The 16,365-nt window shown below is 45.5% G+C and overlaps 2 protein-coding genes across 4 annotated transcripts in view; both read right to left on the bottom strand.

The window, feature by feature from the left end:
• Positions 1-902: 902 nt before the first annotated feature.
• On the bottom strand, positions 903-9,030 carry TBR1 (T-box brain transcription factor 1). Of its 2 annotated transcripts, none has more exons than XM_044240922.1 (6): positions 8,126-9,030; positions 7,381-7,535; positions 6,898-7,019; positions 6,195-6,353; positions 4,988-5,049; positions 903-1,761 (listed from the first exon to the last, which is right to left on the bottom strand). In XM_044240922.1, the coding sequence occupies exons 1-6, from the start codon at positions 8,815-8,817 to the stop codon at positions 903-905; spliced, it is 2,049 nt and encodes a 682-aa protein (XP_044096857.1). In that variant the 5' UTR covers positions 8,818-9,030. The 2 variants fall into 2 exon arrangements, with proteins under 2 accessions (XP_044096857.1, XP_044096858.1); XM_044240923.1 differs by lacking the exon at positions 8,126-9,030 and adding an exon at positions 7,802-7,817.
• Positions 9,031-13,657: 4,627 nt separating this feature from the next.
• PSMD14 (proteasome 26S subunit, non-ATPase 14) overlaps positions 13,658-16,365 on the bottom strand; it is a 101,487-nt gene continuing 98,779 nt past the window's right edge. For both annotated transcript variants that reach the window (XM_044242198.1, XM_044242199.1), the window contains one exon: positions 13,658-14,073. In XM_044242198.1, coding sequence (XP_044098133.1) covers positions 13,975-14,073 — 99 coding nt within the window. In that variant the 3' untranslated portion in view covers positions 13,658-13,974. The remainder of the gene's footprint in view (positions 14,074-16,365) is intronic.

Genomic DNA, 16,365 nt, shown 5'->3' with positions numbered 1-16,365 from the left:
TTTGCTTTGCAGGCATCATGCCACTTAATGGACTTGCCTATGAGCGGACACCTATCCTTTACAGGTGTTCGGTCCGATTCTCCTTAGCTATTTATGTGCATTAGGCACAGAGTAATTATTTCATGCAACGGATTGAGGAGAAGTGAGAAACCCATCATTATCTATCAAGTATTTCACGTTTCCAGAGCCTCTTAGAATATTGTTAATTATCTCACAAGGCAATTTTTTAAAGTGGAGAGGGGGTGGAGAAAATGGCAAAGAAAGGAAAAGAATGGAAAGGTTAAGCGGTGAACTGGTATTGTGCCTTGACGATGAAAATAAAAACTAGCCATTCGTTACAATAAATTAACACTATATACAGTCATTTCACAGGCTTTGTTCCACTGAAATTATTAACATCCCTACCATCCATCCATCCATCCATCCACTCGGGGATAAGAAAGGACGCGCTGGGTGGGTCCAGGTTCTAGAGTCAACATCCTACGGTTAATGGGGAGGCCGAGACTTGGAGGGTCGGAATCGCTGATGCCTGACAGGACTGCCCAGGTCTCCTAAAGGTGAAGAGTTTCATTACAAGAAAGAGAAGGAGAGGGTGAGAAAAAGACGAGAGGGAGGAGGCTTGTTAGGAGTGTAACTTCACAGAAGGAGAGTAAGGAGGAAAACCGAAAGGTTTACAGCAAAGTTGAAGGTCGGTGAGCTAACTGCAGAAACTGCTGTGCAAAAAAAGGTTAAAATCAAACTCGGAGACCTGTACTTATTCGTCGCAGACGGTATTCGAGGGCCAAGTGACATGAGGGGGAGCGCGAGGTGGGCCGTGGGGAGGAAGAGCTGGGGAGAGCTGCGAGGGGCTGGCTGGGGGGCCGGGCGGCGGCGGGGCGCGGGGCCGGGCGGGCAGGGCCGGCCTAGCTGTGCGAGTAGAAGCCGTAGTAGCCGCCTATGTCCTTGGCGCAGTTCTTCTCGCAGTCCCGCTGGGCCAGCACCTCGCTCTTGAGCGGCGACGAGCTCTCGGACACCGGCGTGTCGGCGGGGGAGATCCGCCTCCGCTTGGCCTGCTCGTAAATCCCCGAGTCGCTCGAGTCGATGGACTTGATGGAGGAGGGTGTCTCGATCCAGCTGGAGTCGGACAGGTCCTTGGGCTTGGCGTCCTCGGCGGCGCCGGGCGGTAGCGGCGAGCGCTCGGCAGCCAGGCCCTCGGCCTCCTCGCCCAGATAGGGGTTGGCGCCCGCCATGCGCGCGGCGGCCGCGGCGCTGTTGGGCCAGCAGGGCAGCACCGAGCCCGACTTGGCGCCGCAGTACTGCGGGGGGCTGCGCGCGCCCCAGCCCGACGGGTCGGCGTAGTAGCCGAGCGGGCGGCCGGTGCAGCCCGCCGCCTGCAGCGGCAGCGCCTTCACGCCCGCCGCCGCGTAGGAGAGCAGCGTGGCCGCGTTACCCGCGAAGTCCGTGGCTGTGTCGTAGGCCGAGGCGGCGAAGTCCAGCCGGTTGTTGGCCGGGGTCACAAACCAGCGCTGCGGCGACGGCGCGCCGGGGTCCTCGGCCTGCTGCGGCGACAGCAGCCCGTTGGTGTGGGGCACACTGCGGTCCGTGCCCGGCCCGGGGCCCGCGCCCGCACCCGGGTGGAAGCGGGCCTTGGCGTAGTTGCTCACGAACTGGTCCTGCAGGAAAGAGCCGGCCATAGCGTAACGGGCCCCGGGCACGATCTGCGAGCGCGGGGAATCGTTGGGCGAGGGGGTCAGGCGGTCCATGTCGCAGCCAGTGTAGATCCTGCGAGGGAAGGAGAGAGAGAGAGAACCGAGGGGTGGCAGAGAGGTCCCCTCGGGAGGCAAAGGGAAGGCCACCTCCACTTTTCGCCCACCCCCACAATCTCCATCTGTAACTTGCGGTCCAGAGTGGAGACGGACAAAGGTCACAGACCGACGTTCTCCCCCAAATAAAATAAATCGTGCAATTGGAAAGAGGTCGAATGGTCTACTCAGGGAGCTAGGCAAAGCACAGATCAAGAGGAAGGCTTGCCTGTCCCCTCTCTCTCGCCAGCTGTACAGGGGATCAGAGAGCGGAGCACAGCAGGGGAGTCTCATCCCACTTCTCCGATGTCTGTAGGAACATTAGGGCAGATTTGCCCAGGGACTACGGTGTTATTTGCTCAGTGGGCCTTTTCTGTGCAGTGAGAGTTTCTGGGCAATATTTCTAAACAAGATACCCATTTCTCCACTCTGTGAAGAACACTTTCTTCCATTTGATAGACACGAAGGCTATTCAGGTAGTAATCATCAAAGACTGGGCTTCACCAGTCTTCTGAGACTTGAGGACTGCTGCTTGGCAGCCTCCACATTATTTACTGTCCATTGTTTCCCCCGTGTGATCCTTTAACCCCCACCTCTACCAATAATAACAAGAAATGAAGTCATCAGTCAATAAAATTCTTTTACAAAGAAAAAGTATATATACTTTTTTTTTTTTTTTGTAAAGTAAGCTTTACGCCCAACATGGGGCTTGAACTGACCACATGAGATCAAGAGTCAAGAGTGGAACCCAAGATCAAGAGTCGCATGCTCTACTGACTGCGCCAGCCAGGGGCTCTAAGAAAAAGGGTTCTGTATGCTGACCTTGTCCTAGCTTTTGAACCATTACTGATAAATAATAATAATAATAGTAAGTAAATAAAAATTTAAATTTAAAAAAAGACAAAAAGCAAAACGGAACAAACAAACAAAAAACGCCTTTGGGACAAACTCTCACAGTGATTATCAAGCTCCTCCAAGCACTCTCCCACCAATAATAGCTAACCCTTACACAACTTGACTCTGTGCCATGCACTGTTGTCTAGGACTACAGAGAGTAATTCTGTTAACCGTCACAACAATCCTCCCTGTTATGTAGCATTATTATCCCACCTTACAGAGGAGAAAACTGAGGCACAGGGAAGCTAAATAACTTGCCCACAGACAGTAACTGTGTTACTGGGAATCAGTGAAATGAAGATTGATGAGGCCCTGGGCCCTGGGCCTAGAAAATCCCATTAGAGTTGAGAAAGAACCAGAGATTGGATCAAGATTGGTAGAAGTGTTTTCTCCTACACATAGACACATGCCTCCCTTTTTATTTAGCTCACGCATAAATGTTTTAATCTTTAATCAACACACTGTTTTGAGAGAGAGCCTCAGTATTGTCAGACCTTAATCCTTGGGGGAAGAGATTCCCTGGTGAGTGGCCAAGCAACCTTCTAGTCCCCCTGAACTTATGGCTCACCCTGTTTCTCCAAGGGATCCATGCTCAACGTATCAGCATAAAAGGGCAAAGGGTGGGTGGCATCAGCCATTCTGCTCTCCCCTGTCCCCTAAAAACTAAAGTCTCCATTTGTATAGATAAGGAAGCTTTTATGGAAAATATACAGTTTAAGAATCAAAAAGAAGCAACTTTTCCTACAGAAGTCAGCCAGAGAAGGGTGGGTGAGGGTGATGCAGGGCCATTCTGCTTACCACACAAAATTTCCCTCCTGAAATTTAATTCCAGCTTCAGATAAGTAGAGGGAGGCAGGAAGGGAACATAACCAGCAAGGTGCAAATATCTTCTCTGTTTACCACAATATTTTAAAAAGAAAAAAAAAACAGCCTGCAAAAGATACAGTTTAGATGCCCATCCAGGTCCCAACCCACTTGGGATTACCGAATTGATCTGTGCAAAATAAAATGCTTTGGAACAGATGTTCACAACAGAATTAAAAGCTCAAAACCTACAAGACCCCCTAGTACAGAGACCAGTATCTCTGGCCTCCTGGGCCACACACTTCCCACAGTGCCGGGTCCACATTTTTAGACTGTGAGGACTAGAATAGCTGAGTTTTTATTCTGGGGAATCATCTCGATGAGCCTTGCTTCCTCAAAACTACTTTTAGGGAAGGCACCTGACAGTTATACGAGGAAATATCAATGACTCTTTTTAGTTTTTCATAAAAAATATCAGGAGGGAAGTTTGTTATCTTCCTGGAGACGGAATAGAAACAGCCACTTGTCTATTTCTCCACAAAATTAATCTATTCTGGTTAAAGACAACTTCGACTTTGTAGCTCTATCCTGGACACTTCATGCAAGCCATGATATTAAAATTCATGTACCCTTCCCTTTTATGGTCAGAATAAAAGTGGGGAGATTCCGACAATCCAGATTCAGATTTTGCTATATAACACTATCTGAACTCTTGGGCACTATATCTGAACTCTGAGCAAGAATGCTAGAACAAGCACTGAGAACAAGCACTAAGTTTATATCTTCTGCTGTCCCCCAGAGAACATCATTTTGATAGAAAAGACACAAGTTAGGGAAGCATGGAGAAAAGGGTACCAACACATTTAATTAAAACACGCCTAGATGCAAAAGATAAAAGGAAATATTTTTCTTTTGAAGCTTATAAATAATACACAGCAACAGCACCTGGGTCCTTCCCAAAGCCTGAAATAACTGTAACAACGGCTCTGCTCATGACCTTGCCTATGGTGGGTGCACATTTTTATTCAGTCCATAGTAAACTTGCACAGGAAAAGCTATTACACAAAACTTGGAAATGGGTAAATAAAAGTCACATATGCCAAGGAGAATGTAACAACTGCCAGAGCCACATGCACTTTCCGGCAGAATCCGGCGGTTTCAGACACAGACAATCTGAGCTGAGCATCTGCAGCGACACATACAGCTCCCGCACCCAGGAACCGGGGCAGCTTCACCAGTCAGCCAGTCCCAGAGGCCCGCCAACAACTTTGTAATTCATAAGAAAGATAAAAATAAGTGCAGGAAATCTTTGACCCAAACCACAAAAACACCAAGCCAGAAAGTCACCAGAAAGAAAGGGAGCCCACAAAAAGGCAAGGGAAGACCTTGGAAACAGACTTGTCTTCGCATACTTGAGCTTCCAACAGCCTTGTACAGAACAATACACCTTTGACCTAAAGCCCAATTCCACAACTATTTGAGAAGGAAGGTGCAAAACTACTTACGTGTCATAATTATCCCGAAATCCTTTTGCAAAGGGGTTGTGATCTATTTTCAATTGTGTGATCTAGAAAAGACCAAAAAAAAAAAAAAAGATTAATATGGTCTCACCTTCTGTGTAGGTGGATTAGGTGTTTATGAATGCATCACCACTTTTTACAGGGGGCTATGGCCCACAATTTCATTAGGGAGCAAGGGAAAAATTGGAGAGAATGAATAGAAAGGGAAAAAAGAGAACGTTTCATAAAAGTTATGAGGAACATGTTTAAATTAATGATGCCCAACACTAAAGGATTGCTTTCAATTAGCTCTCCCACGTGTTCTAGGTCAGCTCACCTGCACATCTTAAAAATACTTGTTACAAAAAGACAAATCTTTAAGGGCACTTGAATTCATCACCAAATGTTGCCTATTTTAAGTGTTTCACCACATTTTTTAAAAGTTGGTCACTTCTGATTCACAACCTCAAGAAACCATAACTGTATCTTTAAATCAGCTTTAATTTAAAATAAATGCATATTTTCATTTTTGATACTTCCATTTAAGTTAAAAAAAAAAAAAACACCGTCACTCCTACTCGTCAAATCAACAGAAGTAAAATAAGTTTTGGCGAACTTGCAAGTGTTGAAGAGGTTCAAGTGCTAAAAAAACTCACTCCACAGCTTCCAGTAATCTGATTTATTGTACTTTTTAGATATGTGAATGTTTCTGTTCTTTTGATCGCCCAAAAAGTGACGTTTGTTTATTTTAGCCATCAATTCTGAGACTTTAATTAATTAATTAATTAATTTTACATAATGCCAAAGCTTGCCAATAATAAAATGCAGGAGAAAATCTGCTTCTTCTCTAAATGGAAGAAGTACTCCAAAGGGGGGGGGGAGTCTTGGGTAGGGGGACGGGGGGAGAAAGCAAATTTAAATCTCTTCTAGTTTGAGAACTGAATTAAAATTCCCAAAAGAGACCCTACTAGAAATCCTGGGCCCCTCAAAGATGGCCCGTGTGACCCGCGATGAAGACGAATAGGAACCGTTTTCCCACCGGCAAGCTATTCAGAGAAGGTGCCCAGCAGGCCCCTAGCCCTCCGCCTAAAAGGCGCAACAGAAACAGCTGTTGCTGATGTTAGTGCCCGAACCCGGGATGGCCGGGGCTGCGGGCTGGTGCGGGGTGAAGCCGCAGCCGCCCGCCGCGCGCCCAGCCCCCAGGCCTCCTTACATCGGTGTTCTGGTAGGCGGTGACGGCGATGAACTGGGTCTCGGGGAAAGTGAATGTCTGCACGCGGCCAGGCTGGCTGGTGTCCTCCGTGCCGTCCTCGTTCACTTCGACCACATGCAGGCGGGGCTGGTACTTGTGCAAGGATTGTAAAACCACCATCTGTCCGGCGGAGAGACAAGGGGAGCGCGGGGCGGCGCGTTAGCTCGGTCAGTGTGCGCTGGGCTGGGGCCGCGGGCCGTGCCGGGGCTGGCTGGAGCCCGCCGCCCCGGCTAACTGACCGCGGCACTCGTCTTCCTGGTGACTGGCTAGCTGGGGCAGGACCAGCCCTGGTTCCTCCCCGAGCAAAGATCAGCGGAGCACCGGAGGAAAACGAACCCGACTGCCTGGTCGTCAGGGCCTCCCGATCCGCCTAGCCCTCCTTTTAGGAGGAACAAAGATTTTTACAACCTCCGATCCTGTGGGTTTCCTTCTCGAAATCAATCGATTATTTGTACAGTTCTTGGGAAGGTCGGGAACTCGGAAATTGGGCGGGGGGCAAGAATAACTTTATAGGAGGGTGGAGATAAAATTTTGAAAAAGGCTTGTTAATGAAGCAAAGAAACATATGTCCATTTTCTCATGCTGATTTAAACTAATGGACTGGATGCTAGCGAGGGACGTGTGGGGGTGGGGGGGGGCGGGAAGGAGCGCTTGAGCCACTGACCTGCCCATTGTTGTTTGAAGCTCCTTTGTTGTTTGTAAGTTTTAATTTTCCAAAAGAGATTTCTTGGCGCATCCAGTGAGCCCCCGTGTTGGGGGAATCCGGATGCATATAGACCCGATTTCCTAGAGAAAGAAATATGTTGTTTACGTTATGCCCTGGGCACTGCCCAGTCCCAACTCCTCACCACGTAGGACACACGCACACACACACATACACACACGCACACCTTATTCCACGGTGAGGCCCATTAGCTGGGGGTTTTTTAGGCCTCGTTTTCTTCCTATTAACTGGAGATGATTAAAATAGCTTTTGCATAATCCTCCCCCTTCTCGCTGCTCAGTCTGTCCCCCTATTCCCCTCGTTTCCTTTTAGAAGTCATTGGCCGATCGTTTTAAAAGTCTCTCGAGCCAGTCCACAAAGGCTTTAATTAATCATTCTCACCTAAATAAGTGTCAGGAAAATGTGTTAATTGGAAGGACTTGCCTTGCACATTGGTGTCCGCTTTGCCGCAAGGAACCCATTTGCCTCCTTGAAACCTCCAGTGATTGGGATCCGCCAAAATCACATCCACAAAAATATTGTAATGAGCCGTGGGATCGAGACCAGAAATGTTAAAACTTAAAAAAGGAAACATGCGCCTATTTAAATTAAGGGGGGGGAGAAAACAAGAGAAAAAAAAAAAAACACGTAAATGTTAAAGATTAAATGCAAGAAGCGCGGCGCCAGATAGCAAAGCAAAACTTGTTCTTCCAGCGTGGATGAGCGAATGTTTGCTGGGTTAGAGAAGGGGTGGTGGGGGGAGGAAAAGATATGAGGATGAAGTCGGGGAGATCCGTGGGTTAGCTGGAGTGGGGAATCGGCAGGTGTCACTGCCCAGGTGGAGTGTGAGGTTGGCGACCCGCACCTCCACCTGTCCTTGGTTCCGGGCGTTGATGCGTCCCTACAATTTCCCAGCTGCAGGCCCGGACTCTCCCTCTCTTTCGCCTTTCTCCGGCCCCTGACAGGTTCTCTGACCACCTTTCTAGAGCGGAAACCCCCTTACCAACACCACTGCGGCGGTTATACCTTCCACTTTCCCTTTTTCCAAAACCAGCCAACTCCAGGGCGCACCAGAGCGCCTTCCACTCCGCTCCCGACCCCAAAACATCGCTACCGGGATTAGTCACAACCCGGCGCACTTGCCCCCGGGCCGCGCCTGGAGCAGCGACTGCCAAGAATGTAGCATTACCTTCCCTGTTTGGTGATGATCATCTCCGTTTGGTGGCGGTGAAATTTCAGCCAGAGGGGCCTGTTGCACAGGTACACCTGAGCTTTGCCGGGTACCAGTCCGGGCTGCGTGGAAGAGAACTGGTAGAACGGGGCTCCTTGGTAGGAGTGGCTGTACTGCTGTGGGTAGGGGTAGCCGGCCGCGGGGTAGCCCTGCGGTGAGGAGTTGGACAGGAGGCTGTTGTAGGCTCCGTTGGTGATGACCGGGTGGTGGGCCATGTAGCGGCTGGGACTGCCGATGGAGAAGGCGGGGTGCGCCGGTCCGTGCTGGCCGGGGTACGGGAACATGGCACTGGGAGCAGTGGCCGCAGACTGTGGCTGGCTGGACTGAGAGAGGAGGTAGCGATCTGCAGCAGAGCCATCGAAACTGTGACGAAGCTCAGAGACCCCGTCCAAGACAGGAGAGAGTTTACTTCTCTGGACGTCCCCTGGTGAGTCCTTGGAGTCAGGAAAATTGTCTGTATCTGACTGATTCGTCATCCCCCTGGTAATTTTTTTCAAAGGTGAACTTCTCTCCAGGTTGTCAGTGGTCGAGATAATGGGATGATCGTGCAAGACAAGCTCAGATCCGCCTGAATGTGGGTAGCTGCTGCTCACATTGAGAAATTTCTTGGAGAGCATGATAGAAGGAGAAAGGCAGTGCTCCAGCTGCATAGCTCTAGAACCTGAACACTCGCCCTCCTGTCCCTGGTTTTTAAAGTCCTATTTATCATAAACTAGAAATCCACAGACCCCCTCACTAGACAGAAAGCACTTCAACCAGCAAATGCTTCTCAAAGGTTTGATTTACTTTTTTTTTCCCCTGGGAGAAGAGATTGGCCAATTGACACTATGCAGCAATCAGAAAAGGCTCACTTTTGATCTTGCTGCTTGTGCAGCCGATGAAACGGCTCCTGCCATTGGTTAACTGCTGACAGTAATTTAATTAGATAGACATTAATTAGGATAATCACCTGGCTCCTGGTCGCGACGATCATGGCAAATTGAAGGGGATGATTTTATTGTTGGCTTGGGGGGTGGGGAATGTGTGTTGGCTTTACGTGAGCACTGTTGTGTCACCTTTAAGCTTTGTGACCACTGCTTTAGGAAGATTCAAAGATGTGCAATTTACTAAACATTTTCCTACCTTCCCCCCACCTCCCTCCTCTCGAGCCGAGGGGCGGAGGAGGGAATTCGATGATGCTAGGAGACTTTTCGGATCTGAATGAGCCAAATATTCAGTTGAATGTAACGATTTCAAGTGCAAAGTATACAAAGCGCGAGCCGGTGGCCTCTTCTCGCCCTGTAAAAGTTCCAGAGTCTGTCTTTTCCAGTTAATACAGAAGCACATAACACCTGAGCCAGTCCTTTGTGAGCAGGTCCTGCGTGTCCTCCGCGAACCGCCCCCCACCACGCACACCTTTTTAACTACATACATAAATAAATAAATCACTGCTGCCGAGAGCCACGGCGATGAAAGTGAGCGGGAGTGGGGGGGAGAGCAGTGGGGGCGAAAAGCTGCAACTCATCCACCCATCCACCCACCTCGGGAAGGTTCGGTTTCTTGCTTGAGCACAGAAACAGTAACAATCCATGATCACCTTTTTAAGTTTTGAAATAATCATAAGCTGTAGGGCTGAAGTGCCTTAATGTATTTGCAGTGATGTTTACGAGGTCTTTCCTAAATATTTTATCAGCGAGCTTAGTTGCCGATTATCTGAAGAGCATCTAACTGGGGGCAGGCGCCATGCATGCCGCGCGTCCCACTGCACTTCCTTCTCTCTGAGGTACTGGCTTGGCGACAAGGTTCAAAAGCCTCGCCAGGAAAAGAAAGGGCCGAGTCCTCGTGCAAATGGGTTCGCTGGAAGCGCTGATCTGGGGAGACAGAGTGGAAGTGGTGTCAACGCAGTGATCGATACCGAAGACGTGTGTGTGTCTCTCTGTGTGTGTGTGTGCGTGTGTGTGCAACGTTTATATAATCTGGAGGGGAGGGAAAAAAAATGCCAGTAAGTTTAAAATGAGGGAGAATCAGCGGAGGAACAGAGAAAAGAACCAATTTAAAAGGATGTTGGCACAAATAAATAGCACGAGGCCCAAAGCGACCCTGGGATGTCGGAAGAAATCTCCCAGTTCTGGCTCTGGAGAGGAACCCAGCCCTGGACCAGAGGGCCGAGAGCGCAGAGGCTTTATCCGCCCCAAGTTGCTTCCGGTGGCGGCACCCGCCAATCTGCCCTCCCGCGGCTTTCCCCGGGACGCCGAGCCGCGCGGGAAGGAGGAGGAGGAGCGCGGCGGGAGCTCAGTTGGGCCCCGCAGGCTGGCCGACAGGCGGGCGGGCTCCGCGCCGAGCACTGCTCGGGCTGGCAGCCTGAGCGGCCCTCCCCGCGCCCGGCCATCCGCCCGGCTCTGGTTCATTGTCTAACGTCCCCGAGCGGCCTGAGCGGAGGCTGCCCAGCTCCCCCGCGGTCCCGAGAGGCAGCCGCCGCCCAGGAGACTCCGGGAGCTTGGGGAGAGCCGCGCTGCGCAGACGCCAGGGGCACACAGTCTTTTGGTGGCAGAGGCACGGCCCGGGAACCTCCGCCCGGTCAGTCCTCCTCGGGGCTCGGCACCTGCCTGACGGAGAGCGGCTCTGGGGACGTTGGGTGGGTCCTAGACTTGGGCAGAGAGGGGTTAACCAGACTCGACTTCCGCCTAGGCGGGCGCCTTTTTAAAGAGCGCTGCCTCAGTGGGCCGAACGGTCAGCGCGGAGCCCAGTCTGAGTCCCCCCAATCCCCCAAGGCGGGCTGGGCGCCTTGGCTGCAGAGGGCACCAGCTGTGGCCTCCAGCAGGGCGCCACGAGGCAGGCCCAGCGCCGACGGCTCTGGGCTGGACAAGTGGGTGACCAGATGTCCGACTGAAGCCGAGACAGTTTTCTGAGAGAAAAATACAGCCAGGCCCATTTTTCTCTTCCGAAGCAAATCTCAGCTCCTGGCCATGAAGCTTCATCAACAAGCAGGGCCTTGGCTGTTCAGGCATCCGGGTGCAGGGGAGGGGACAGGAGCTATGACACTATTTGACACTTGTTTTTTCTGCCCTTTACCTTTTACCACCACTTCTCCTGAGTGGTTTTTGCCCAACTTTGGCTATTCTTGTTTTCTCCTTTCTTCGACCATTAACTTCTTTGTCTCTGAGCGCCTCTATCCCCAGCTTCCGAGGTTACCCTCCACCCCTTTCTCTGTGGGACAAGAGCCTTAAGCCTAAAAAGGCTCTTGAAGGCGTTCTCATGTTCTCATTTGTGGCATCCTGAATTAACTTTTTAAAGAATGAAGAATGCAAAACTGAAATGTTAAAGTGTAGAAAGGGAATAGAGTGCACCTTCCTCAGTTTTTAAGGAATTGGAATAGGAGATAAATGTGCATTCTGACTTTAGATTATCAGTACTAAATTCAGTGATTCCTCATTACAGGGTGTATCTTGAACTTACATAAGCTTAAAAGGGAAAACTAACTTTCCTCAAGATCAGCACACCTGCTCTTGAGCCATACTTGTGTGCAGAAGGGATTCTCAGAGTTTAAAGTGCATATGAACCATGCCAGGATTCTTGATGTTTGATTCAGGTCTGGAGTGGAGGCCTGGATTGTGTATATATAATGAGCTCCCAGAAAAGCCAGGTGCTCCTGGTCCAGGCAGATCACACTGTATATTGAGGTTGGAGCCTTCAGTGACCCCATGTTAGTCAAAGAGGAAAGCAGGGATATCTCTGTATTAGAGGCAAGCAGGAGTTTGGGTTCTTTCTTGCGCTGCTTTAACGCTGCATAATAGATGGGTAAAGATGCGCATATAAGCACATACACACCTTATTGAGCTTGTGATTAAATAAGTCATTTCAATGCCCAACTGGACCTGAGCCATCAGACTGCTGCTAAAATAGCTGTACATTCCACAACAAAAGTGTTCAACAAGACTCAGGGCATCCTAATTTTCATCCATTCCAAATCTCAAAAGAAAATGCAGGTTTTTGCTAAGAGGGATCCTGGTGAGGTTTTGAAATTGGGAGTGTTCCCAACATGAACCAAGTAGGAGAAAGTGGTACTGGTTGTGGGGAGTGCAAGACGGTGAGGTGATCAAATAAGAACAAAAGGCAGGTATTGTGCAAGCCACCTCAGGAGATGTTTTCAGCAGAATAAAATGAAAAACAAAAGGAAGTATTTCATATGGAATGTTGAGAACGCCTCCGGATTATTGAGGCGTTCTTCTAAGGGCATACTGTATGAAAAAAATCTTGACTAGCTCTAATGAAGATCTGTGAAATAAATCATAGAACCCTATTTATGTAAAGGGAAAAATCATGTACTCCAAAAAAGTCTGCACACAAGATTAAATTAGGCAAAAGGAAAACTTCTGCTAACTTCCACTTACATTTTAATTGTAAAAGGTTAGCTGTTGTAATCTCAGCAATTAAATTAATACATATTACATGTCCTACATAAAACATACTATGACTATATATAAGAGAAAAAGCCACAGGACAAACAAATGCTCAGAATACCCCTTATTCCACCAAAAAAGAGACTGTGAAGCACAGTGGGAACTTAAGCCATTTCTACTTTTAGTTTCTGGTAACTGTTCATTAGGCAACCAATACAAGCCTGGAATTGTTCAAATAGGACAGTAATTTGGTCTACCACATTTCTACCACCTCTAGTAGGGGTTAAGTCTAAATTCCAAGTCCCCAAAGTAAAACCCTCTTTTAATGAAGCCTTAGAAACAAACATTTTTACCATATTTTCACAAAGGGTACAAACAAGAATTAAATCTACCTTCATGTTTTCCCATACTCCTTGGTGTACCCAGAATGGTGCTGTGCCATGAGTATTAACAGGGGCAATTATTTATGTATATCGGGTTAGAAACAGGTTGAGGGATAAGGTCATCTATAAAACCTGCCATTAGTCAAATTTTTGTCTTTCTCAGAAAACTGAGTACTGTCAAGTTAATTTGGGAAAGATGAGAGAAAACAACAACAAATTATTTCTTACGTGCTCATGATACTAAACTCATATTATGGTGACTTTTCTTAATTTGTTTTGAAGAGATTATTTACCTTCTATGGCAGTCTTAGCTAAAAGTCTAGTGGAGTTTGCAGAAGGCAACTCCCAGATAGTCTCAACATTGGTAGAATGTACTCTTAAAAAAAAAAAAGTCTGAATTAACATTGCCCTCTTTTTCTTCTTAAATGTACTCCCCTGAAACCCTGGAAAGTATAATATGTTAAGATATTGATTATACAATATTAATTTGCCACAGATACTTTTAATAAAATATGTCAACATTTTTTGGGGGGGGTTACTCACTAATGGTGTAGCAACTCCTTAATGGCAATGACTTTACATTTGTGAAGTTTTGTTATCACATTGATGTTTTATGTGTTATAAGATCTTAAATTGCAAAGAGAAACGTATCGTTGTGTGAGATTTCGAGAGCACTGTCAAATGTTATTCTGTCAATTCCACCCAGTGCCAAAAAACCTCAGGAGACATAGATTGTAAATGTATTTTATTTTGTAAGCAACAATCAAAATATATTTGTGTTACTGATTTCTTCAAATATTAAATGGGATCTTAACAAAATTTGTCCACTTTGATGTATTCTTATACAACTTTGGAATCTGCAAAGACCCTGACTAAAGAAACAGAAGTAATTGCACAACTGAGACTGAAGGTGTTACAGTGCTGCAAATGATGCCAGATGTCTTACATTTAACCAAACACACCTTCAGAGGTCCCTTGATTTTGAGCATTAGGAACAATAGAGGAATATATGCTGGAAGTATCACCAATAGCTTTGTGCATTGTTTTATTTAAATACGACAGTATCCAACATAGCTGCTAAACACTGGACAATATTTGAAGTCATAAGTACATCCACATGTTCCTCCAAATGACGTTTGGGGTCCTAAATAAAAAATAAGGAAAGAAAAAGAAAAAAAGAACCATATTACTGATAGAAGAATTACTCAGTTTAAGTAGTTGAAACTGGTAAAGAAAACCAAACCTAAATTTATATATACTTTACAATTTAATTTTCCTAATATATTGTTATATCCTTAAGATTCCTAAATATATTAAAAAATTAAGTACCTGATAAAATAATAGATTACACAATGAAAAACTGATTTACACAATCAATGCTATAACTCTATACCAGAAATTATAAAGAGTAACAAGGAGTTCTATACAGCCACAGCATCTAATTTTTTTAAAAACAAAGTATAAGCATTTATAAGTGTGCATAAGCCCAAGTACGTGTGCATACTTTCTGCCATTCATATTTATTGACTGTCTTGAGGGGTTCTTATTACGCGAAGCAGAAGTACCAACAGGTAAGAGTTCAATGTGAATTCTTTCTCATTACTTCCTCTGTAATTTTAATTTAAATTTAATTCCTGTATAAATTTAATATTTCAGGGAAAAGTACATTAAATGATTTAGGAAATATTCTTAGATCAAAAGTCACTGTTACTTGTTTAAAAATTTAAATACAATGTTAGGATACACATATTTTACATGTATTTAATATGTACAAAATAATCTTAAAAATACCTATTTTCTGTAGCTATTTTGAAAAAATAAAAGTATATAGGTACATCTTTTAAAGTATATAGGTACAATCTTTTAACTGAAACCTGATCAAATCTATATTTGAAACATTTGAGTTAAAAATGAGGCTTAAAATAACATTGTAACAAATGAAGTTAAAACCCTTAATTTATGTTTAAGGCTGAGCTGAATGAAGTATTTCAGCTAAATGTGAAAGCTTTAAAATATATATATTGCAAATTAAACTCTCAATTAAGGCATTATTTTTGTATGGGTATTGCTACAATACCCAAGACTCCTAACCTTAAATAAATGCTCATCACTGGAATTATTTCTTGGCTGTTCTTTTCTAAATTACAATTTCAATACATGCTTGATTTCCTTAAAGAACCCAGAGATTCAACATGCTACAAATAATTTCAAGTAATTAGACCACGTATTACACTTTCTTTATTTCAGGAATAAGCCTTAGGACATTTTAGGTGGAAGTATCTGAGAAAGACTGGCAGGAGAAAAAGATAGTGATCTGATTCCATTACAGACAGTGTTGCTTTTGCCACGCAACAGGCTAAACCAGTGAAGAGCTAGATTAAGAAAAATGATTCTGATGATTATTCATCTTTGCCCATTACATATTTTTCAGCATCACTTTTAATTAAGACCTTTTATTTGTTGCTGTTAAAATAAAATCTACATGGTAGCCTCAGAGGCATTTATACAAAAAACAGTGGGTTCTATAAAGTGCAAGACTCCAAGCTGGTGATCTACTAACATATATTAGACTATAATAAGTAGTAGGAAAAGACTAGGTAACTAGATCACACAGGATGAGAGAATAAGATGAACTATACTTCATTTTGTTTGGGGAGAGTTCTAGCTGTTTTTGCATTATAATATTCAGAATGTAGTGGATTTAATTTCACTAATTATGATATTTAAGTCAGACCTTTGCCCCTACTGCGCTGTTGGGAGTAACTAGTTGTATAGTGAATTGGTAACACACTTCCTTCAGTTATCTACATTACTTCTTGTGGCAGCTGGGTGATTCTTAGAGATTTCCCATCCAAGAATGGTCCTGGCCCAAACCTACATAGCTTGTGAGATGTGATGGGATCAGAGCATATGGTAGGATGGCTGAAAGCAAAGACAGCTTAGTGTCTTGCATCTGAAATATCAAGATTCTGCCAACATCAGCAATATGATAACCATGTTCCATGAAATGAAAAAAATGTAATCAACATTCTTTAAAAAACAGTCTAATTAATCTGTAGATTCTTTTAATTGGTTGGTGTGTTCCCCCAACCCTCGGAAAATAGGAACTAAAATATATATTTCATCTTGGAAATGTGAAAGAGCAAATACTTAAAACCCTTTCTCTTCACTCACTATAATCCAATGGTGCTCTCACCTTCTCAGGAACATTACCTACATGCTGAAGCCTACATACTGACAAACTGTATCATTTAAAAAACTGTTACTATGTAAGAAATAAACCATTCTATTATCTTCACTGATAATATTATTTCAAGTAAAAATAATAGCTGAAAAATAAACTCAGGATATAAGTTTCCTAATTTATTTCTATAAATTATTTTCACTAAAGACAGTACCTCGCAGATCTATTTGTGACTTCACTATATATGGCAAA

This window comes from Neovison vison, chromosome 3, assembly GCF_020171115.1.
Source record: "Neovison vison isolate M4711 chromosome 3, ASM_NN_V1, whole genome shotgun sequence".
NCBI classification, from domain to species: domain Eukaryota; kingdom Metazoa; phylum Chordata; class Mammalia; order Carnivora; family Mustelidae; genus Neogale; species Neogale vison.
This window is presented reverse-complemented; position numbering and strand designations above follow the sequence as displayed.

Bases quoted from the DNA above. Each gene is read 5' to 3' on its own strand.
- TBR1 (XM_044240922.1), bottom strand. From the start codon at position 8,817: ATGCAGCTGGAGCACTGCCTTTCTCCTTCTATCATGCTCTCCAAGAAA. The intron at 7,536-8,125 runs GTAATGCTACAT...TAATTTAAATAG, and splicing joins ATCATCACCAAACAGGGAAG to GCGCATGTTTCCTTTTTTAA. The intron at 1,762-4,987 runs GTAAGTAGTTTT...CTTCCCTCGCAG, and splicing joins TTTCGGGATAATTATGACAC to GATCTACACTGGCTGCGACA.